Source organism: Phyllopteryx taeniolatus, chromosome 6 (assembly GCF_024500385.1).
Source record: "Phyllopteryx taeniolatus isolate TA_2022b chromosome 6, UOR_Ptae_1.2, whole genome shotgun sequence".
Classification (NCBI taxonomy): Eukaryota; Metazoa; Chordata; class Actinopteri; order Syngnathiformes; family Syngnathidae; genus Phyllopteryx; species Phyllopteryx taeniolatus.
In genome coordinates this window covers 18,835,737-18,860,593 of record NC_084507.1, presented here as the reverse complement: position 1 = coordinate 18,860,593, position 24,857 = coordinate 18,835,737, and the positions used below count along the sequence as shown (strand labels likewise).

Below are 24,857 nucleotides of genomic sequence, written 5' to 3'. Positions count from 1 at the left end.
ACTATAACGTTGCAATTTTAGAAACCATCAATTCTATTTAAAAAAATTAAAATAACGCAATCTAAAATGTCACACATCTATGTCAAGTACTGCATCAATATTTAATAACGAGGAAAAACAACAACAACAAAAAAGATATACTCAACAGCATGCAGATTATTAAATGTACCTTTATGACTATTAATGTGCAGATGACTACCGGCGTGTTTGCGAGACAAAGTTGGCTGTCACAAGTTTTGATCTGACCAACCAATCAGAGGAGAAGAAAATAAATCCAATTATTCAATAAGTGGATGAATAAATGAATTTTAATAAACATTTTTACGCGGGGGAAAGGGCTAAATTAATCTAACGAATATTCTAAGACTCTCGATAAGGAAGAAATAATATATGTTCGGCGGGCTGGATTAAAGGCCATACATTGCTGTATATACCAATCAGCTATCAATGTATGGTGCACTTTTTTCTCGTAAGACATTCAAACTTCCAGTCTTGATATAAGTAAGACATTTCGAGAGAGAAAAAAAGTTAACCGGAATCTGTTTTCGTATTTACAAGTGCATATTTGGAAAATAAAGAAAAAAAAAACACTGATGGGAAACACTATCCTCGATCACCAGTCACCGCTTCCGGTGCTGCCGCCACCTCTTTGTCTCGCTCTGGTCCGACACCACTAGTTGTCGTGTTTTTTCTCTTTCCTTTCACTTTTGAGGATATATTTGCATATATATCCACATTTTTCTGTTATTGAATGACAGTCGACTCGGAAATATTTATGCCTAAAAGTAAAGCGCCGAAAATGGATGACTTGGACTACAGTAAGTCACTGAGCGAGGAGCTAGTTTTTTGTAGACATGAACATTACGCTAGCTGCGACTAGCCAGATGAGCTCCTGGCTCGTCTTATTTGATTAGGTTTGACATACACAGAGGCCATTCAGTGCAACGTTCCAACGCAAATGAGCAGAAAATTCGCAAGTAGTGGTTAAAATTTTGAAAAACACTCGCCGTCCTACGGTTACACTGACGCAGACGTTAGCATAATATCGATCGGTTCGGCTAGTGCTTCAGGTAAGGCCGGCCAGTGGACGTTAAACACCGCCACTGGGCTTCACCTTGCACAGCGTGTGTCTTTTTGTATAAATATTTGATGCTTATTCCTGGCTAGATACAAGCTGTGTGCTATTGTTGTGTTCGTGGATGGAGGCTGTGGGCGTGGTTGTTGGAGACATGGGAGAATGGGGGCAGCTTGTTTTGTTTTGGATTTATTGCTTTCAGCACGGTGACCTAGTGGCTAGCATGTCCGCGTCATAGTTCTGAGGCCGGGGTTTCGAATCTGGGCATCATTCTTAACTGTTGCTTAAAAATCCAACCAAAATGTATCGAGAAGAAATTAAATTCTACTACGACTTGTACTAATAACAATAATGATTTTTTTCTAGCTATGGAACTCTACAGTAACAATATTAAAAAAAATAAATGTTTCCTCCACTTTTTGCTCTGTGTCAAAATATATACATTTGTGAACATATTACATTACATTATTACAACAATCCAAAACTATTTGGCTTATCACCTTTAATAGAAAGCTGTGCTGTAACAATGTCTTGATGTATTAGTTTCAATAATAATACATAATAATAATTCAGCCCTGAGTAGACATGTCCTTTGGGATACATAGTGGTTTGTTTTTTTGGCATAATTTTTCCAGACTGACTAAGGTGAAAGTCAAGGATAGACACAGCCGCTGGCTCACTTTCGATCACTTTATTGAACAAGAAGAAGAAAAGAAAACAAACACGTGATAAGCACATTCATACACGAACTGCCGGTGGCCACACCTCAAGCCGACTCACTCAACACGCAGTTGCCAGTTAACAGCCAGCCAACTCTACACTCTCATTAGCTGACACCCGCGTCACTCACCAGGCCAGGCCCTGCCTTTTAAAGGCATCCACACTCAAAAGGCACAGATACGACAGTGTTGAACGTGAGGATGGCGACCCCAATATTTGCACAGCACATGCTCGTTATTGTTTGATAATGCAAATTGAATTTGATTACTCAATTAATCGATGGGGTAATCAGTAGAATATTCGTTCTAAAAATGTTCGATTGCTGCAGCCCTTATTCTTCTCATTTTCTAGCTTTGTTACATCCATAAAATGTATCAATTTTTCATTCAGTAATATTTGTGCTAATTTTATATTTTGGTGCTAAACTAAGCTCTGGTTGAATTAGCCTACAGTTACTAATGGTGAATGTGAGTGTCTCTTTATGTGTCCTGTGATTGACTGGTGACCAGTCCACAGGGTGTAGTGTTTTGCCTGAAGTCAGCTGGAATATGCTTCAGTCCCAGTGATCCTGAACAGGATACGTAGTATAAAAAATGGATGGATGGCTGACTTGTCCACACCATTGTGTGTTTTATTTAATTCTGCCCCCCAGCCCATGCAGTTTCTTTCCTCTCTCCTTTTAAATTCCTGATAACAATGGCAGTAGTCTATTATTCCCAATTTGAGTAACAATGCAGTTGGTGATTTATTTTAAGCTAATGGACACCCGTGGTTATATCGTTGGAGTGCAGGCACCGTTTGTCATCTCTGAAGTGGCAGAGCTAACAGGTCATTCCCCCCCCCCCCCCTTCCCCCTGCAGTCCCAGTAGACCTCAGCCCAGAGGAGCGCTCAGAGCTGGAGGACATCCGCAGGAGGAAGGGGATCCTGCTGCAGGAGATCCAGAGGCTCCGCGAGGAACTCAGGGAGGCCATTTTGGAGGTGGAGGGCCTGGAAGCCAGCACAGAGGGAAGGTGGGATGTGGACACGGGAAACCCAGTTATTGTGCATTATGAAACACTCTTGCATGCAATTCTAGTGATGTCGTGCTCAAATGTGATTTCAATCATCCTTTAAACCGCACAACCTCTGTTATTATTAATTTTAACACAGTGGAACCACTAAAGGCCTCTCTATACTCCCGCGCACATGCGGGCGACAGTGCTCGCATTGTATCACGTGACCGACACATTGGGCCGTGCGGCCCCTATGCATCACTTGACTCGCACATGGCACAAATTTTCACCGTGCGCAGAATGCCGCAGCGATCATCTCTTGTGATTGGTCCGTTTTTGTCACATGCTGTGATGACATGCTCAGCTACTCAGCCGCACATACCACCTACGCCGCCGCCTTCTTGATTGATTTTGCGATATAATTAAACGCATCAGCTGGTCATCTAGGTCAATTAGTTCTAGCAGGCACTGTTCCACAGTGTCCATTGTTGTTGCTTTGTTCCTTGTTCCGGGAACTACTACAAGGAACTACCGGAATTGTCCGTAAAATGCAGAGGAAACTCCACCCTGTGGTGTTCCAGTTAATACCAGCCGTAGCGACATCCCCAACTTGGAGGAGAACTGCAGCATATTTTCAAAACAGCGTTTGTGGGTTGCGCTTGAGTATAAAGGCAAACTGCGCGCGGGATAGCCACAGTGCGGTCAGTGTGGTCACCGCCCGCGCAAGTAGAAGCCTTAAGGTTGAACACTATCCATGTTGGGATCCTGGCCAACTTCTAATTCGTTCATATTTTGAAAATATTACTATTACAACTTTTAATTCGTTCATATTTTGAAAATATTACTAATAGATAAATATATAGATAGATACATAGATAGCTAGATAAAAGTCTTAATGTCGACTAACATCTTGCAATTGTGATGAAAATATGTTTTTATTTTTGTAATCAATTATTGGTAAAAAAAAAAAAATTATTGAACATGCAACAAGTTTCACTGAATTATAACAATTTAAAAATAAATAAAAAAATTTACCTTGAAGTATTACTACACGGCTGACATGGCTCTAACTCCACCCGCCCGCAAATATGTGCTGCTTCTGTTGTGCACGCTTTGGGCTGCAGGGGGCAATGTGGTGCGCACATAGATAATACATAGATTTGATGAAAGACTAGACCGTCACAGCACTAATATAACTAATTTTTCGCACAATCGAAAGAATGTATGCCTTATGTCTTCTATATATTTTGCTGCACCATTTGTGTTTGAATATTTATTATATAAAGGTTTATACCGCAATGTCGATGCTAATTTCCTTAGCCCGTCAATGGCGTTTTTAATTCTGTGTTAGCCTTAAGCTAGCGGTATTTTGTAGAACGAAACTATGGATTTGGTTAACTATGTTCGTACATACGTTCAGAAATTCACTCCAAGCGAGCTCTCGCTGCGGAATGTTCGGAAACTCAGAGCGTTGTTGGAGTGTGCCGGTTGGTTCTTCAGAGCGCCACACTGATGAGAGCATCAGACTGAATTAACGAACGTACCCTTTATGTGTGAGTCCCTGTGTTTTGTGTTCGTTTTATAGTCAACTCCAACGGGGGGTGAAAATAATCAGCTTGAAACAAGCACGTTGACTCTTTGAAGAACAGTTCGCTACCTGCCAAACTGCACACTGGGTGGGAGGGCAGAATAGTCCGTCAGGCCGGTGAAGTGGTATCGGCGTTTTAGTATCATAGCATTTTTCGACGAGTACAGATGTACAGTATCTACAGTATGTATGTACAGTACAGTAGTAATGATACCGGTATCATTATCCGTGCATCCTTAGTTAAATTATAAATAATCCACTTAAAAAGTAGTTATTTTATGTAGCTACCCTTGTTTTAGAGGCTTAGTTTTCCAGACATTTTGAATTGAATTCTGATTTGCTGTACCTTTGACTTCACGTTCCACTGTCTACTTGAATTTGATGTGCCAACAGTCTTTCCATTGTAATCATCAGACTTCTTCTTCTGTCCACTGTGCAGTAAAACCCTTCAGAAAAATAGGCACGTTGCAATGGGAAGGAAGAAGTTCAACATGGATCCTAAAAAGGTAGGAATGTTCAAATATTGCTTATACAGAGTGTTACCGTAATTTCTGGTGTATAATGCGCACCCATGTATAATCCGCACCCCCAAAGTTGACCTCAAAATTCTGGGAAACCCTTCTATCTATGCATTTTTACAATGCATGATTTTGCTTCTACCCATATGATCAAAACATGAAGTATTTTTTGACATTGGAATGAAAGTGTACAGCTTTTTCATAACCCCTAGATGGCGGCATACATTTATAAAATGTGAAAGTTTTTTTCCCCATTTTCCCCTATACCCATGTATAATGTGCACTATTGACTTTTGACAATTTTTTTTGGGGGGGGGGAATGCGCATTATACACGAGAAATTACTGTAAGTCTTTCAGTGAGGAGCATGGACGGTGACAAAGTGTGTGTTCGTCTTTGCAGGGCATTGTGTTTCTCGTGGAGAACGAGCTGCTCAGACACACTCCGGAAGACATCGCTCAGTTCCTCTACAAAGGAGAGGGCCTCAACAAGACGGCGATAGGCGATTACCTCGGAGAAAGGTGGTGTATTTTAATCTACGTCTATCTCTTCCGATTCTGCGCATTGTTCATGGCTCTGTCGCTGCTCTGCTGCAGGGACGACTTCAACATCAAAGTCCTCCAGGCTTTCGTTGACCTGCACGAGTTCACAGATCTCAACCTCGTCCAGGCCCTCAGGTAAGCGTCAACTGTGAAAATGAAACTTATCAAATGTCTCGTTTGGAATCCTGGCACTCTATGCTAGACAAACATGTGGTGTAATAGAAAATGCCACACATAACTCAAGCACACATTCTCCATGAGACCACGCAGATGATCTCGCAGCCGACAGGGTTCAATGCTGTTCTTAGTACAAGCTGCTACTCTATTTAGTCTACAATGCACGATAAAGCTTATTGACGAAATGTATGTTGTGTGTATGCTTGCAGACAATTTTTGTGGAGTTTCCGTCTGCCCGGTGAGGCCCAGAAGATTGACAGAATGATGGAGGCCTTTGCTCAGCGATACTGTCGCTGTAACCCCGGCGTCTTCCAGAGCACTGGTACACAGACACGCACAGTCAAACTACATTTCCGTAATGTTTTTTTTTTTTTTAATTATTATTATTTTTAATTCCTGTTCGCTTCACTGGAAGTGGAAGTACAGTGTACCTTGATTGAGTGCCCTGAGTTTTGTAAAAGTCAGGGGAAAAAAGTTGCCGGTGCATTTTCAGCTGTTTATTGAACGGGACAAGCTCTCAAACACACAAATAGGAAATGAGAGCACTCAAATGATATTCTTACAAAAACTGCGAAGCCCAAGCCGTCAAATGCTGATGGCCTCACATCTGTCCAAATGTAAGTAAGTGTATAGTGACTTTTAGGACACCCTGCACATTGCTTTTTTTCCTCTTTATTAAAAACGTAACAAAAAATAGTGATTTCCTTTATTTATTTATTATTATTATTTATGTTTTTAGGGTCCATAACAGATTATTGGCATTTCAATAATTTCAATTGGGAAAATGTATTTGATGTAATCTCGTATGAGTAAATTGAGTTACATGCTAGGGCACGAAATAAATTTACTTTGTAGGTCAAGGTCCCCCTGTATTAGAATTTGGGTTATAAATGGAGGTCAATTCTTCTGATGTTTCGTTAGTCTGCCTTCAGGTACCTTAATTGTGATTTGAATTCCTCCTTGTTTCCAGACACATGTTACGTGCTGTCATTCGCCATCATCATGCTCAACACCAGCCTGCACAACCCCAACGTGAGGGACAAACCGGGCATGGACCGCTTCATCTCCATGAACCGAGGCATCAACGACGGAGGGGACCTGCCCGAGGACCTCCTGCGAGTACGCTAACCTCCACGCCGTTTGCTACCTACACATCACACCGCAGCACTTACGTGATTTGCTACCTAAACATCACACCGGAGCGTGATTTACGTGATTCTTCTCTTCTCTTTCAAGAACCTTTATGAAAGTATTAAAAATGAGCCCTTCAAGATCCCAGAGGATGACGGCAACGACCTCACACACACCTTCTTTAACCCCGACAGAGAGGGCTGGCTGCTCAAACTCGGTGAGACGGGGAATACCATCCACAAATACACCCATAGATGTTACGAGGTTGCTCTTCACTTCTGGAGCTTTGTTGGGTGGTGAGCGTGTCCCTTCGGCTAAGTGTCGATGTACCTGACAACAAGATGACAAGCGAGAGTCTTGCTTTGGAGCTTTTGTTGCATGGCATGGTGGGGGCTTGTGATGTGTGTCACTAATTAATGTATCATGTCCTCCTCTCTCTCTTCCTCTGTCTCGTCTCCCTCTAAATAAATCCGCTGGTCCCTTTTCGTCTTCCACTTCTTCTCCTGCGATTTCCATCTTCCGCTGCTGCTGCTTGTTTTCTCAGGAGGTATGTACTGACCAAGTTGCGTTCACGCACGTAGAAAGGTAGTTAGCCACTAGAAGGTTAAACATTTGTGCGGCCATCTGAGATTGACAGTATTCACTTTGTTTCAGGGGGACGAGTGAAAACCTGGAAAAGGCGATGGTTCATCCTCACAGACAACTGCCTGTACTACTTTGAATATACAACAGTAAGTCTGCATACATGTGCCACACACTTCTTTAATGGAGTCTGAGGCATTAAACCACACGTTGTCTTATGGTGTTGCAAGTACATTCCGGCTTGATAACATTTTACCAAAAAACATTTTCAAAAGGTTGCAAAATGTGTATGGGGAAGCTGCAATAGGCTAAATCACAGTCATAAAGTGGGTGTCCAGGATCAAAGGTGAAGAACAAGAGCCTGATTTGAGGGGCTTCCAAGACAACCAAAGGAGTGGAATAGTGCTAAGGTTGAGGAACTGATCAGAGAAGCTCGGAGAGTCACCATTGGTGTGCCACAAACCTCTTTAATGGAGTCTGATCCATTAAACCCTCACCACCTTAATTTTTAACTGTAGGCTCAACACTTGAATTGAGGGCATGTCTTATGGTGTTGCAAGTACATTCTGGCTTGATAACCTTTTACCACTAAACATTTTCAAAATGTGTATGGGGAAGCTGCTATAGGATCAAAGGAATGGCAGACCATCTTCAGCCGTTAATCATAGAAATAGTGCTGGGGTTGAGGAACTGATCAGAGAAGATCTGAGAGTCACCATTGGTGACAACCCCATCATGTGTCATCAATCACTGATGACATAACCCTAACCCCATACACATTTTGCAACCTTTTGAACATTTTGTTGTGGTGTGTCCCCCTCCAAAGCGAGAAATTCAATCACAGCGCTCTGCTTCTGACGGGCATCCAACAATTATCTCATTTAGAAAATGTCTGACAGGAATAGGACAGGCTTAAACAAAACTTCTTTTTGAATAAACCTTCAAACAAGTATTTTTAAACAACAAACCGTGAAAATTTCAGGCAAAAAAAATATTATTAATAGGTTAAATTAAATTGGGCTCATTACTTTTTGACCGCTCCTCGTACATTAGAGGGGGGGAAAAAAAATCAACATTTTTAAGTTGGATAGGAATTGGCCCCATGAAAATTATCCATATGCAGTCAATACTTGGAGCTCCTTTGCAGTTGGAGTTTAGCATGAAATTAGTACATTTGTGATCATCTGAATTGTTTCAGCCTTTGAAGTAGAACTGGTTGGTTGACTTATGCATTTCTTAAAATAATCTCACAGTTCACAGAAGGCCATATCTTTACTGATGGCTTGTGTGAGATTGTGTTTTGGTCCTGTTGCACACTGCTGTCCCTATTGTGCTCTGACTGTGTGTGTGCGTGTGTGTGTGTGTGTGTTCGTTCGTTCGTTCGTTCATTCGTTCCACTAACAGGACAAAGAACCTCGAGGCATCATCCCCTTGGAGAACCTTAGCATCCGCGAAGTGGAGGACCCACGCAAACCGGTAAACTCACATTCCACGCATTGTTGGTGTGCCTTAGGCTGGATTTAGACTGAATACACAAGTCCAATTTTGTTTTTTCTCTTTTGCTCTCAAGTGGCACAATTGGGATAGATTATTATGGGAATAGAAAAAGACACATGGAATCGGGTATCTTCAGATTGGAACTAGGCCTCTTCCCTATATGGATAAAAACTGGATATGTACCGAATATTTGTACAATTATGTGCCAATGCATGGGTAGCATAAACACGCAGATGGAATATACCAATGCCATCTTGATGTTATCGAAATACAGTGTTCCCCTGTTATTTGTGGGGAATAGGCACTGAGCTTCAACGCGAATAGTGAAAATATAGTTGACGCCCTCCCCAAAAGAGGTTTTTAATTGCATATAGATGCCACAAGATGGCGGCAAAGCACTTAAAATGGAAAGGATCATAAAGCATCAACGGCATGCTTGTAGCATGTGCACGATCATGAGACCATGTTACATAATTGACTGTATTTAGTAGTTAAATTATTAAACACCAACAAACACCTTGACATGAGGCTCATCAATAGTACTAGCAATTACAATTGGGCACTTGGACCTGCATTGTAAATCCAGCCTTAAAAGAGTTTTTAGTTGTGTTGCATACCATACAGCCGCACTTGTCTCGTCCTAACAGAACTGCTTCGAATTGTACATCCCCAACAACCGCGGTCAGCTGATCAAGGCCTGCAAGACAGAGGCGGACGGCCGGGTGGTGGAGGGAAACCACATGGTGTACCGCATCTCCGCCCCCACGCCCGAGGAGAAGGACGAGTGGATCCACAGCATCAAGTATGTCAACAAAATTGCAAAGAGTGCATATCATGTCCAGGTGCAAGTCAATAAATGAGAAAAACAGGGTGGTTGAATTTATTTTCGTAGTTCATTTCAAAATGTAAAACTTTATTTTAACTTTAAATTTTACGTACATTTACAACACACTGAAATATTTCATTATTTTGAATTTTTTTTAAATCATTTAATCAACATTTAAATACTTGGATGAACATTTTAACCACAACAAATTAGTCACATGGGTGTACTGCCTTTTAACGTGCCGCGTGACATCCATTTTGTGTGTGTCTGTCGTCATGTCAGATCTGCGGTCAGCGTGGACCCTTTCTACGAAATGCTCGCCGCCAGAAAGAAACGTATATCGCTGAAGAAGAAAGAAGAGCAACCCTAGAGTATTACCTCCGTCCTCTGTCCTCCTCCTACCCTCATCTCCCTCCCTCCCTCCACAAACATTAGAGCACCATTACATCAACGGGTGAGGAACACCATGCTGTCCTAAAAACACCTCGGAGGAACTGTTATAAAAAGCCCCAGTACATCTAAGCCACAAAATGCTCATCATATGCAGTGTTCCCCCAAGTATGCACAATTCTTTGGGCACCTATCCTGTTTTTTTGTTCTTTCTGAAACGCCAAAGCCATGTTTGCAATTAAAGTAGTGCTTTGGTGCCATTTTGTGGCATCCTGGTGCCAAGAAACTATGTTGAACTCTGGTAAGGAGCTTCTATTAGACAGGGCATCGGCCTAAAGTAGTGCTTTGTCGCGATATTGTGGTCTCTCTCTCTCTCTCTCTCTCTCTCTCTCTCTCTCTCTCTCTCTCTCTCTCTCTCTCTCTCTCTCTCTCTCTCTCTCTCTCTCTATATATATATATATGTAATTGTAATGCTTTTCGGGACGAAGTACGTAAGGTTTTTTAATTGCCCAGTGCCTTTCTAATAGAAGTCCCCCCCTCACTTCAAAGTCCTGCCTTGAATAGAGAAAATCCGAATCATCATTATTTGACAAGTATGTCAAAAACACACAAGGAATGTGTTTCCGGTAGTTGGAGGCGCTCTAGTACGACAAGAGACAGTCAATTGACAGAGAATACCTTTGAGACATAAAAACACAGTCACTGATAAATACAAGTTTACCAGTAATGTGGTAATGCCGATTCATTTATTTATTTGTTTTGACAATTGTGCAAAATCAGTGAATAACTGACACAGGGGTAATGCAACAAAATGATACCAAAGCACTACTTTTCTGTAAGATGGGGCTTTGGCATTTCTAATAGAAGATTCTCCCCTAACGTCAAGATACAGCCTTAATTTGAGAACATTCACGAGTAATTGACCCCCACAAAGGTTTTCAAGTTGCCTGTAGATGCCAAAAGATGGTGGCAAATCACTACTTATGAAGCTCCTCAACTCAAGTCTACATAGTTCCTTATCAACAAGATAAGTGCCAAAGCACTAGGTATGCAAGTCGCGAATATGCAAGGTAACCCTGTAGTTTCCTGAGACCGAGATGGTGCCAGAGCACTACTTTTCTGTAAGACAGGGCTTTAGGATGTTTCAGAAAGAGCACCAAACAGGGAATAGATGAGTTTTTCCTGTGAATAACGGACCAGAGGTAAAGAAAAAAAGGTGAATTCACAAGTAGTGAATCGCGAATAGGCAGGGGAACACTACACTATAACAACAAGCCCACCACCTGCATTACATCATTCCACCAGCCTACAATATTGACAATTAAATGAAGATGTGACATTTTGACTTCCTCAACCGGCCTCCCGTCAAAGGCAGCTCATTACTATGTAAGACTTTTTTTTTTTTTTTTGTAAATAGATGTTAGCTTATTTGTTTATAGCACACATGTAGAGACCATTTAATTTATTGTTCCTTTTTTGTACGAGCTACTGTATGAGTGCATGTCGACTGACGCTAGAACAAGTCGAGAAGTCTTTAGTGTGTTCCTCGTTGCCTAGAAAAAGAGCCACGAGGACATTTTTTTTGTGTTTTTCCTGGTGAAGCACAAGCGTCCATTAGATTATAAGCCACTTGTCTTTATTTTTCTTCATTCCTTTGCTTCCCAGTGTCCAAGAAACAGAATATATCTGCCGATGAATTCAGATATTCGGTGTCCTTGTTTTCGATGATTCGACTTTGACGCATATTGATTTTTGTAGATGGTAGGAGAACTAGAGCTACGTTACTTGTTTTACTGCACTTTATCGGTTGTTGCGACAGACGCGCATCAGTGAATTGACTCACCAAGAAGTGTTTAGAGCAGGGTTGGGGAACCTACAGCCGGTAGGCCATAAGCCCCCCACCCCACCCACCGCCAAAACTGGGAACTGTTATAAAAAAAATAATAATAATAATGTTTTATTTTAATGGCCCTCAGAGGACTTAAAAAAACACTTCCCCATTGTGCGTTTTGTTTTAAAATGCCATCACCTGCTCAGTTTAAATTTTAGAAGTTCAAGACCTCCATACTCTATTGTGGTTCTTATTCAAAGTATTTTAGTTGTTGATTTAAAAAGTAGCATGAAGCTGAATGATGACGCTGATCGTATTTGGGCCTCTTCAGATGTGGCGGACGAACAAATAGTTTGTGAGTGGCCTTTACGTTACTTGTTTCTTTCCCAAAGCTTACAAAGGCCTGGCCTTCTGCCAGTCTCGTTTGTCCTCCTGTGTGTTTTGCCTGCGGGCCTCCTCCAACCTTCTGGGAATTCTTGAAGTGCAAAGTTGCCAAAAATAAAAAAAGTCAGCAAAATGTTACAAACAGTGCACAGCGAAACTCTTTTGTTTCTGAGCCACCTCTTTCTGAAAATGTCTTTTTTCTATTTATTTATTTACTTAATGGTGAGGTGAAAACTGCGCTAGATATGATGTAAATGTAGCAATGGTGCGAAACACACACACACACACACACACACACCGGTGCCAGTAAACTGCTGTGTAAAAATAAAAAGGTGATGATTGACTGTTGATTGCTGCATTCTTGTTCATTCGGGTGGCCCCAAAGAATGAAAAACAAACAAATACAAAACAACTCGTGTATTTTTCTCATAATAGCGGCCTTCCGCTGACAAATAAACACACCTATAGATATAGGATAGACCAATAAAAGCCCTTTTATTTTATTTTTTTTAAATTAAACGTGGGCTTTAATTTTTGCATGACATTTGATAGCACGATGTTGTGGGAAATTTTTTTTTTAATTTATCAGTCCATATTGTTGCTATCTAACAAAAAGCAGGCATTTCCAAATGTATTCTTTTATTTAATGTTTTTAATTTTAATCCAAAAGATGACAAAGAAATATTTGGTGTTTTTGGGATAAGTTACAAAGTATGTAGATGCAATTTATAGGCTCTTATATCCTTTATATTTTAAAATATTTTATGTCTAATTAAGCACAATTATGTGACAAAATAAAACAAACTATCATTTAATATGATTCAAAAATGCATTTGTACTACTTGCAGTAAATTAGCATATAAGCAAATGCAATGAATTGGCGCAAAAAAACAGTTTATACAGTACAGCCACAATTCAGTGCACTTTCAAAAAACAACAGTTACAACATGTTCAATTACAGAAAACTAGGAGTTGCTTGAAAATACATTTTAAGAGTCGATGCCTAAAATGTACTTTCACTAAAATCCACATCAGTAAATGTAAGTCTTAACAAAATGATGACAATTTCTTTGGCTGTTTAGCTGTATTTTATGTGGAAGTCTTCCACATAATATTTTTGTCAACACATTGTTACAACAGAAAGTAAACTGTAAATTTAACTTATGAACAACATGACAATATGTCACAGCACCTAACCGATAAATATTGGCCAATCAGACCATTATATAACTACAAAGACTTTAAAAGTAACCCAAAAAAAGTTCAAACAAAGGCATTGATTCTCACTTTGGAGGCTTTTTTTGTTGTTGTTGTTGTCTTCGACCCCCAATTACAGCATTATGGTCTTTCTAAATATCATCGTCAGCTTGGATGCACTTGAGTTTTTTTTTTTTTTTTAGTGACAGGGTTCAAAGTCGCGCCTCACCACACCCCCGTGCAGCTCCACGTCCGAGTCGGACCACGAGATGACGTCGCCGGTCAGGCGGCCGCCGCACGACACCAGACCCTGGATGTCGGCTCCGCTCAGGACCGAAGACCACATTTGCACATCGGCTAGCTCCCCCACGAACGACTGCGTGGCGTCAAAGCGGCCTCCCAGAGTGTCCTGCAACCAGTGGAGGGAAGTACGAACGCTAAGTTACTGTACATAAGTAGATTTTTCACGTTATACTGAGTATTGTTCTTCTCTTCTTACTTTTACTCCCTACATTTGAAAACTTATATCTGTAATTACTACTCCTTTGGCAAAATAGACATTACTTTTTTTTAAACCTCCACAGATGATGACACGACAAAAATATTTTAAGTACGAATACTATGCAAGTTAAAATGTTTTTTTCCTTGTGCCAATTTATATTTATATAATATTTAAGTACTTTTCATTCTGTGCTTTCTTGGCTTTTAATTAAGTGAAGGAATTGAATCAGAACGTATACATTTACCAAAGTGTAGTTTTTTTTAGTACAGTGAACACTGTCTTGTGTTGAGGTGAGTTGAGAACTCCATTTAGACAAAAATTGCACTTTGGTGCCAATGTGCTATGTTGAAGTGAGTTGGGGAGCATTATTTAGACTAGATTATTTGTATGGTATGGTAGCATTTATTGTCAGTCCTCAATAAATGTGGAACATATAGCATGCCGAAATTACTTTTCCTAGAGGCCACTGTGACAAAATATGATACAAAAACAATCTGGACTTCAATTTAAGTACTTTTGCCACATCTGCCTCCAACGCGATCTTACCTAGACTTTAAAGCACAATTATAATAAGTCTTATTTGATTTGTCTTTACTTGCTCCTGTCCCAGGATGAACACCCCTCCTGCTCTGACGGGATGCCAGGGGGCAAGGTCGATCCCAGAACCCCGCAGGTCGCCGTCCTGGTAGGCCTCCCAGTGTCCGTCCCGCGTGGACCACGTTACGCACACGTGGTGCCATTTCCCATCACTCAGCGTCACAGGCAGAGACACAGCCTACAAAAAAGCAAAGGTTTTCGCCCACGTGGCTATTACCATCAAAATGTCCCACAATGCATCACTCTACATTAGTCCGTGTCACGTCACGTCATCCCTCACCTTGTCGTCAATCAGCAGCTCCACGGGGTTCCCTCCCCACTGGATCAGCACCAGCTCGTTGGCCTGGCCCGGCGCAGAGTAGGAGAAGGGTGTCCCTATGGCGGACCCGACGCCGGCTTTGAGCCGCAGACACAGAGTCAGCGCGAAGATCTCCTGAGGTAGCGTCCTTTTCATGCGCGCGTACATGTAGGTGCTCCGCATTGGGAAATTGAGCTGGAAGGTGTCCGGGTTGTTCTTTCTCTTAGAACCTGTTGTTTAAAAAGCCAACATGTGAATTTTGTGTGCAGTGGTGGGAAGTAACAAAGTGCATTTACTTTGTATTACTATAGATTATTCGGGTATCTGTACTTGTGTAACTATTTTCAGACAACTTTATACTTTTAGTCCTTACATTTGAAAATAGACAATACAGCGTTCCCTCGCATATTGGACATCTGCGAATTGACTTATGTGCAGCTTTCTTTTTGGAACTGATCGTCCGTAATTCACAGTTCACAGGCCGAGGAAATAAAAGTATTGTTTTTCCGCCATTTTGTGGTATCTTGGTACCAAGGAACTATGTTGAAGTGAGTTGAGGACCTTCATTTAGACAAAAGTAGGGCTTTGCTGCCATCTTGATTTTAAGGAACTACTATGTTGAAGTGATGTGAGCTTTTTTATAGAAGTGTTTTTACTAAAGTACAGAGTGTGAGTACTTTTGCCACCTTTGTGTACCTGTCAGGTCGAGCTGGTTGAGCATGGTCTCCAGTTTGTCGCCGTGGTATCCTCCATGCGATGGGTAACTGTGACTGTCTCCTTCGTTGTTCTCGTGACCAGCGGGGTCACCGCCGTCATGGCTTCCCTCTCCGTGATGGCTTCTGTCACTGTGCTCGTCAAAGTTATCGGTGCGGTTGCCGCCGCGGTCGCTGCCGTCATCCGTGTGGTCGTTCAGGTGTTGGTGGTCGTGCGGATGCAGCTGCTCCTCCAGAGTCTCAATCTTCCTCTGCAGAAGCTCCCTCAGGGAGCTGGAGTAGATCAGGGACGAGTTCCTCTTCTGCTCAGGGATTAGTAGACACGGTGGATTGAGTGGTTAGCACCACTTGGCGTGTGCCAAGATTGTCGTGAATTTGAATTTGTGTTCAACACAAGGCTTTTCTGTGTGAAGTTTGCATGTTCTCTTTATCCCAAAACATTTTGTCAAATAGTGTCGTCCACTTTAATACAGGTACAGCTCAATAAATGACAATATTGTGGAAAACTTAATTTATTCCAGTACGGTAGTTCAATTCCAAAAGTGAAACTCATCTATAGTAGTTTCACTACACACCGAGGGGAATATCTCCTGAATTTATTTTTTCATAATGATGATGATTATGGTTTACAATAACCTCAAATTCACCAACTTAAGAAATCAGAAAATTGCATGAGACATTCAAAATTATTTTTTATATAAACATTAGGTAGGAATTGGCCTGAAAAGTATTTTCCTGTGTATTTAGTGAATGTGTTTCATATGGCGGGATGGGAATTAATAATCAATCTATTGATTCCGATTATATTACCGATACTGCTTGAGCCGATTCTCTTACCGATTCTCATTGGATGAACAAATTAAATAATACAAATGATATATGATATTGAGGCAATTATCACTATATACTGGAGGTGCAACGAGTAATCGACAACTAATCGATTATCTAATTAATCGATAACTATTTTGATAATCGATTAATCATTTAGACTTTATAGACTTTAACTTAAAATTGCCCAAATCTTTGGAATTTCGGAATTTCAGCCTCTCACTAGTAAATATTCTCCGATTTCTGTAGTCCTCCATGAAAGCAGACTGATAATCTTTGTGTTGAATCAAAATAAGACATTTCCAAACATCTGCTTTTACTTTGGAAAACAATGATCAACATTTTTGCCTTTTTTCTGACATGTTACGGACCAAACCAGTAACTGAATCATAATCAATTATGTTTGTGCATTTTCTGCACTGTTACTTTGAAATAATGTCCTGTTTTTAAATAAAGGGATGGAAATTTAAATATTGCTTTAAAGTCTGAGTCAATTAATCAATCAATCTTTAATCAGTCGATTAATCAAAACATTTTTTGACAAATTAATTAATTATTGAAATAATCGTTTGTTGCAGCCTTACCATATATATTTCACTACATATTTCATTATAGGATGAGATAAGAAAAGACAAGTTCTTCATTTTGAAAGTATTCCCCATTTGACACAATTCAATCTTTGCAAGTGTAGCAAATAACCCAGATATGTTTTCACGGGGGCGGCACGGTGGCCGACTGGTTAGAGCGTCAGCCTCACAGTTCTGAGGTGCGGGGTTCAATCCCCGTCCCCGCCTGTGTGGAGTTTGCATGTTCTCCCCGTGCCTGCGTGGGTTTTCTCCGGGCACTCCGGTTTCCTCCCACATCCCAAAAACATGCATTAATTGGAGACTCTAAATTGCCCATAGGCATGACTGTGAGTGCGAATGGTCGTTTGTTTCTATGTGCCCTGCGATTGGCTGGCAACCAGTTCAGGGTGTACCCCGCCTCCTGCCCGATGACAGCTGGGATAGGCTCCAGCACGCCCGCGACCCTAGTGAGGAGAAGCGGCTCAGATAATGGATGGATGGATGTTTTCACGGGAAATATAGCTAAACTTTAGCGTGCTTCTAACCAGACGCCATGTTGGGAATGTTCATTATCAAAATACATATTTCATTTGACGTCATCACTCTTTTGACATTCGCATTTTGTCTCTAAGCAAACCTAATCTACAGGATTCCTATTCCTAGTCATGTCAAATCAAGCACTTGTTGCTAGGCAAAGTTCACAGGGCTCAATCATAACTGCTCTCTAGACTAATGAAAATTTGGAGATGGGCTCCAGCTGACCTGTGACCCTAATGAGGAAAAGCGCTTTCGAAGATGGCTGGATAGATAGAGGATAATGAATGGTTGGCTGTTTCTCTATTTGTCAGCCCTGTAATTGACAGGTGATCAGTCTTGGCTGTGCTCCACCTCCCACTGGTCTAGTAAACGGCGGGTTTTCCTGCTTCATTGTGGACCTGGATGTGCCTGTCAGGTAATCCAGGCTTTGTGCATATGCTTGGCCCAATTACCTCAGTCAAGGCAGATCACCGTAATTACTACTGATCTTAGACCCATGTCCCCCTTCCTCCTTCATCACTGCACGGCTCCTGACATCTGTCTTAGATCACGATTCAGCAGTGTTTCTGAGAACACACGTACATCATGACGTCCCGTGTTCAGTGGTGGAAAGTAACAATGAACAAATTATTTGTTGATGAGAGATAGATTTTTCAACTATCTGTACTGTACACTTCAATTTTTTTTTCCTGCCGACTTTTTACTTTTGAAGTACATTTGAAGATTTATATCTGTACTTTCTACTTCTTACTATACTAAACTACGATTGTTAAATTTTTTCCCCCAACCTCCGCAGATGATGGCACAACATAAAAAAGACATAAATAGAGAGAGATAGTCAACCGCAGTTAAGATCTTGGGGTCACTCATAGGGTGGAAAAAAACATGAACCGTGGCGCATTAACGACAAAAGCAACAGATTCAAAGAAACTAAATATACCCCGTCCACGGCCTTATTTAAGAGAATGTAGAACGTTAGCATAACTATGGAAACACGTTTGATAATAATAATTGTTTCATTGTGCCAAGTTTTGAAAACGGGTACAGTGAAGCCCTGCCTATTCGTGGTTTTGCTTTTCCAAATTTGCTGATTTTTGGGGGAACCTATCCATTACTCACGTTTGGAGTTTTTTGTGCTTAGGCCAAACCAATGAAAGTATTACTTTGGTGGCATCTTGGTGCCAAGGAACTATGTTGAAGTGAGTTGAGGAGTGCTAAAAAGTAGTGCTTTGCCGCTGTTTAGGTGCCAAGGAACCACAAAACCCTATTTCAATAAAGTTGGGACAATTGTGTAAAATGTAAACAAAACAGAATACAATGATTTAGAAATCATTTTCAACCTATATTCAACACGTTACACTACACATTTAATGTTGAAACTGATGATTATTTTGTTTTTTGCAAATATTCTTTCATTTTAAATTTGATGCCTACAACACTTTCCGAAAAAGCTGGGACAGAGGCAGCAAAAGACTGCGGAAACTTGAGGAATGCTTAAAAAACACCTGTTTGGAACATTCCACATGATAGGGTATAGAAGGAGCATTCCCGAAAGGCTCAGTTGTTCACAAGCAAGGATGGGGTGAGGTTCACCATTTTGTGAACAACAGCGGAGGCAAATATTACCAAAGTTTAGGAGCAATGCATTTAAAACTGGCCTCATTGTGTGAAGTATTTTTCCACGACAAAAGCAAGTTAAAACTCTACCATGCAAAGCGCAAACCATGCTGTATATCAAGAACAACCATAAATTCAGCCAGCTTCTCTGGGCCCGAGCTCCTCTGAGATGGACTGACGCAAAGTAGAAAAGTGTGCGTCGTCTGACAAGTGCACATTTTAAATTGTTTTTGTAAATCATGGACCTCATGTCCTCCAGGCCAAAGAGGAAAAGGACCAGTACGAAGTTAAAAAAAAAAAAAACAGCATCTGTAATGGTATTGGGGTGTTAGTGCTCATGTCATGGGTAACTCGCACATCTGTTAAGGCACCATTAATTCTGAAAGGTACATACAGGTTTTGGATCAACATAGCCTGCCATCCAAGCAATGTATTTTTCAGGGACGTCCATGCTTATTTCAGCAAGACAATGCAAAGCCCCATTCTACATGTGTTATGACTTTGACTTTGCAGTAAAAGACTGTGAGTACTAGACTGGCCTGCCAACAGTCCAGATCTGCCTCCCATTGAAAATATGTGGCGCATTATGAAGAGCAAAATACGACAACGGAGACCCCAGCCTGTTGAGCAACGGAAGTTGTACCTCAAGCAAGAATGGGAAAGAAGTCCACCTACAAAAACTCAACAATTTGTGTCCTCAGTTCCCAAAATCTTATTTGAGTCTTTTTAAAAGGAAGAGTGATGTAACAAGGTGCTAAACATGTCCCTGTCCCAGCATTATTAGAATGTATCGCAGCCATCAAATTCAAAATGATTGAAAAGAATAAGGTTCATCAGTTTGAACATTAAATATCTTGTCTTTTTTAGTGTGTTCAATTGAATATAGGTTGAAAAGGATTTACAAATCATTGTATCATTTTACACAACGTCCCAACTTCATTTTAATTGGGGTTTGTATGTTGAGGTGAGCGGTCTCACAGTTCTGAGGACCCGGGTTGAAATTCGGCCTCAGTTGTGTGGAGTTTGCACGTTATTCTCCCTGTGCCTGTGTGGGTTTTCTCTGGGTAGTCTGGTTTCCTCCCACATTCCAAAAACATGAATGGTAGGTTAATTGAAGACTCTAAATTGCCGTTAGGTGTGAATGTTAGTGTGAAGGATTGTTTGTTTATATGTGCCCTGCAATTGGCTGGCGGCCAGTTCAGGGTGTACCCGACTCTCGCCCAGAGTCAGCTGAGATAGGCGCCAGCATGCCCGTGACCCTAGTGAGGATAAGCGGTACGGAAAATGGATGGATGGATGTTGAGTTGAATTGAGGAGCTTCATTTCGACAAACGCAGTGCTTTGCTGCCATCTTATAGCATTTATGGATAGGACTGTCCCTATCCAACATTTATACCGCTTATGGACCCTCACGAGGGTCACGGGCGTGCTGGAGCCCATCCCAGCTGACTCTGGACCAGAGGCGGGGGTCACTCTGAACTGGTCGCCAGGCAATCGCAGGGCAACCAAAATTCATTGAAAAAAAAATTGCTTGATCGTATAAACAGTATAGAAGAAAGATGGACTTTTGTACTTAAGTATACTGTGTGTTACAGTATGTACTTTTTTGCTTGTATTTTTCAAGAGTTGAATTGGTATTTGTAATTTTACCAGTGTTTATTTACACAATTATCTGTACTTCTCCTTAAGTACAGAGTGTGTCTGCCCATGATGCAACTCACCTGCAGGTTGTTCAACCTCTCCTTTAGCGCCTGCAGCATTCTCTCCATCTGCTCCGGCGAGGACGTCACGTCCCCTAAGCTCACGTGTTTAACGACGTCCTTCTCCTGGTGCTTTGCGCTGTGAGATCCATCAGAGTGCACTGAGTCCGGTATAAGGTTTACGTGTTGGTTGTCGGGGTAGGCGTGGTCCGAGGGCGCGCTCAGGCGTTCGTCGTGAGGCGACCTGGCGAAGCCCTCGCAAAGAGCGAGCTTGGCGGTCAGCTCCCTGATGGTCTCCCTCTGATCTAGGATGGTCTCTTTCTGCCGCACGAGGCTCTCGCGGAGGTGCAGGATGGTATTCTTGGCCTCGTCGCTCGTTCCCATCCAGCCGGCGGGGGGCTCGCTTTGATGGTGGGCCGCTCCCGCTGCTCCCGGCCTCGCTGCGGGGAAGCAGGCGGGGTCCGCGTCCGCCGGAATAGGGGTGCACACGAAGCGTGGCTGTGCGGCGTGGAAGTCAGAAGTGGAAGACGTAGGAAGGAGGAGTAGAGAGAGGAGGACGAAGAATGGACAACAAATCTTCCTCATCATCTCCATCCTAATGACCTACTACTAATCATCAAAGTCAAAAGTCCATTGTCAGACTGGAGGATTGATTTCTAGTTCCTTCACTGATTTTTCGGCTGAATCTGCAAAACAAACGCACCGTTGTATGTGAGTGTAGTGAAAAAAACGGATCAGTTTAAATACTGTATTGCCCTTTGCATGTGGGCAAGGGGAGCCACGGTCACCCATGCACTTGCAGCCGTTTTACTGAACAGGACAAACAGTCAAACACACTAATACGAAATAAGAACACTCGCAAGGAGCCTGCCGCCAAGATGCTCACACTGAAATAACCGACCAATCCGACTCCCAACTCTTGATGTCGCTCACTAGGCCACGCCCCTAAAAGGGGCCATCCAACACACCAGTCCTACAGTACTTATAGCAATTACACTTTATAAAACCACTTTATTTCTTTGCAGTCTCTTATATGTTTTGTTTTTATACAATAGAGTTCTATTTTTCTACAAAAACTTCATTTTTGGAGCTGGAATGGAATTTGGGGATTTCAATTCATTTCAATGGGGAAAATGGATTTGATAATCAAGTTAAGGTACCACTGTACTAAGATCACATTGAGGCTGATAGAGCTATCTGAGTTTTCAAGTTGCAGTGTGAGGTTCTTCGCTCTACTCGAGAGGAAACAAATTGTCGTCTTGAAGCTCTGGTTGTTTGGGTGTTTGCTTTCAACCCAAAAAGTCCAATACACACAGATAATCTGGCCTGTTTTAAACCTAAATTCGGATCAAAGTCAGCAAAAGCCCAAACATCGGATGTCTCTGGATGTCCTACCCAAGGAAATTTCAAAGCATCTGCTGCCTGTTCACTGGATTCCTGAAACCCACCAGAACAATTAAACACTCTTCCAATAGACGCCAGAAGGTACATAATGGACCTTTGTATGCACTTTTTGTAACATTTTTCTAAAATAAAATATGTGCCTTGGCTCAATAAAGATTGGGAAACACTGCCTTAAGGGACATACGATTGATTGATTGATTCCACATTAGAACTCCAACAATCGATTAATCAACAACTACCGGTAATCGATTATCAAATTAATCGACAAATTGGTTTGGATTGATTTCTCATTTAGAGAAACTAAAAATTTAACTAAAAATTGTCCAAATCCTCACAATTTCAGCTTCTCAACATTACCTACTCTCTGTAGTCCTCCATGAAATCAGACTGATTATCTTTGTGTTTAATCGAAATAAGACATTTACAAACACTTTTGCCTATTTTCTGACATGTTACGGACAAAACTAGTATGTGAATCGTAATCAATACATTTTCTGCATTGCCAGTTTGAAATACTGTCCTGTTTTTGAAGGAAAGAACAGAAATTAAAAAGTTTTTTTTTTTTAACAGATTCGAAAGTTATTAAAATAATCTTTAGTTTCAGCCCTATTCCAGATTGTGAAAAGAGTCGCCATCATCCCGTCATGTGTCTATTTATATATACAGTAATGAACAAACATTAAATATTTAATACAGCCTGCATTATATAAGGTGGGCATTTTCAAGTGGCACACACATGACACTGTTGCTAGAATTTGCTGACCACCTGTTGCTTTCAGTGACCTATGTACTGTTGGTAGCTTGTGTGTGTGTGTTGTTCGCAGCATGTAACTGTAAACAAATACCTTTATAACATTTTTGATGATAATATGTATGTGAATAAGGACCTTGCGGTGAACATTGAGTGCACTTTGCTTCCTTTTTGTGAGCGACGGGGCTGAGAGGAGCCCAGACAGATGGTCCCAGTGGAGAAGCGTGTCAACACCAATCTCGCCCGTTGAGCCTCAAGCCAGTTGATCAGTTTATCAGCGCCCGCAGCCAGCTCAATTAACCTAATTGCCAGCACTTGTTGTGCTACCTTAGCCTCAGATCAGTCGGCTTCTTCGCCAACCCCCCCCCCGTGTGTGTTTGTGGTAATCCACGGCGAGTTTGCGGCGCCATATGGCAGAGGTGGATATTTAAGTAGCACCGTTCGGGGGAAATGAAAATTTGATAAGTGTTGATTGACATGTAATTAAAAGCTCCTACAAAATAAAGCCGCCAGACGTGCAAATAAACAGGAAGGACTTCAACATCGAGATCAACGTGTACATCAGTTTTCGCGCATGCACACACTGAATTGTTCACCCTGCTGATGTGACAAACAATTTCATTGTTTGTCAGACATACTAAAGTGCAACTCAATGACATTCTCAACTATCACAATTTTTAACAGTTAATTATTTTATTGCAATATTGCAACTATCTCACTTTTTATTTTAATAGTATGACTTTTCCTCATGAAATTATGACATAGGCTTACAGTATATGTATTCCAACTATTCACTTAAAATTCTTTTGTTCACTTAAAATTACAACTTTAAATGTGACTTCCTCATCGAATTAGAACTTTTTACATAATACTCTGACTTAATTTTTGTAAAATTATTTGTTTTAATTATAATTGTACATTTATTCTTGCAATATTATTCCTTGATTCTCGTAAATAATGACATTTTCACAAAAATTACAAATGTATTCTTTGTGACCTTATTCCTGTACGATTATAATTGTTAATCACAATAAATATTCTGACTTCAATCGTGTAAAATTCCGACCAAATTTTTGTAAAATTACAAAATTAATTACATTCTGGTGCCATATTTTTTTTCTCTGAAAGTTGGGGTGTTGTTCTCCTTAAATTACGACTTTTTTCTTGTCATAAAATGACTTTTTTAAAGCTCTTGTTGAAATGCAACTTTATTCTTGTGATTATATATTTTTTATTGTGTACAGTTCTTCTCCATCTTTTATCCTTGTACTTCTTTTACATAGTGCTCCTGGTGTTCAGACTGAGAGACCACATAAATGAAATACCTTGTGTTACAGGCTACATTTAAATGAATATTAAGTGAAGATTGTTAGAAAAACGCAGTTGGATGTTAAAATGTTAGTAATGGTAAATTGTTCCTTTGCAATCTCAGTGTTATATTTGAGTGGAACATATGGCATGTTTAAGTTTGTGTTTTTTAGCCATATTTGATTACAATAAAACATTTTCAACCCAAGTGCAAGACATAATGGCATTTTCAAGTATTTGTACTTGGTCTAGGCGAGTAGTCAAACTTCTACTCATACTCAGTCTAAAAAAAAGTATAATCAGTGAATCCATAATTTTAAGTCAATAAAATTGCATGTTAAACCTAGAGTTAACGCAAATGTGGACACTGAATGCCATAAAACTCCCTTAATGTTCGTCATGTTTAGTCTAAAGAAAATCAGAGGTGTTCTTACCTGATGTTTTTGTCGCTTGAGCGTCCACGCGCACGCAGTCGAGTTGTACACACTGATCAGATTGAGAGGGATTTACTCCAGAGGAGACTCTTTCAATACCTTCCCCATTGTCTCCCTCTCCTCCTCCCCCTCCTCGCTTTGAAGAGCACGCC

At 41.0% G+C, this 24,857-nt stretch overlaps 2 protein-coding genes across 3 annotated transcripts; one reads left to right on the top strand and one right to left on the bottom strand.

Annotated features, from left to right (window-relative positions):
- The first annotated feature begins 175 nt into the window (after positions 1 to 175).
- cyth2 (cytohesin 2) lies at positions 176 to 13,828 on the top strand. 2 transcript variants are annotated; one of them, XM_061777268.1, is made up of 13 exons: positions 176 to 818; positions 2,656 to 2,806; positions 4,816 to 4,882; positions 5,296 to 5,414; positions 5,490 to 5,570; positions 5,822 to 5,934; positions 6,583 to 6,731; positions 6,849 to 6,960; positions 7,398 to 7,474; positions 8,730 to 8,801; positions 9,470 to 9,624; positions 9,931 to 10,102; positions 13,654 to 13,828. In XM_061777268.1, the coding sequence occupies exons 1-12, from the start codon at positions 752 to 754 to the stop codon at positions 10,016 to 10,018; spliced, it is 1,251 nt and encodes a 416-aa protein (XP_061633252.1). In that variant the 5' UTR covers positions 176 to 751; the 3' UTR covers positions 10,019 to 10,102; positions 13,654 to 13,828. The 2 variants fall into 2 exon arrangements, with proteins under 2 accessions (XP_061633252.1, XP_061633251.1); XM_061777267.1 differs by lacking the exon at positions 13,654 to 13,828 and having other exon boundaries at positions 6,849 to 6,961; positions 7,396 to 7,474; positions 9,931 to 12,601.
- si:dkey-283b15.2 (neuronal pentraxin-1) lies at positions 13,049 to 24,852 on the bottom strand. Its single transcript, XM_061777266.1, has 6 exons — positions 24,706 to 24,852; positions 20,830 to 21,494; positions 15,544 to 15,862; positions 14,830 to 15,077; positions 14,548 to 14,727; positions 13,049 to 13,859 (listed from the first exon to the last, which is right to left on the bottom strand). The coding sequence occupies exons 2-6, from the start codon at positions 21,400 to 21,402 to the stop codon at positions 13,650 to 13,652; spliced, it is 1,530 nt and encodes a 509-aa protein (XP_061633250.1). The 5' UTR covers positions 21,403 to 21,494; positions 24,706 to 24,852; the 3' UTR covers positions 13,049 to 13,649.
- Positions 24,853 to 24,857: the final 5 nt, after the last annotated feature.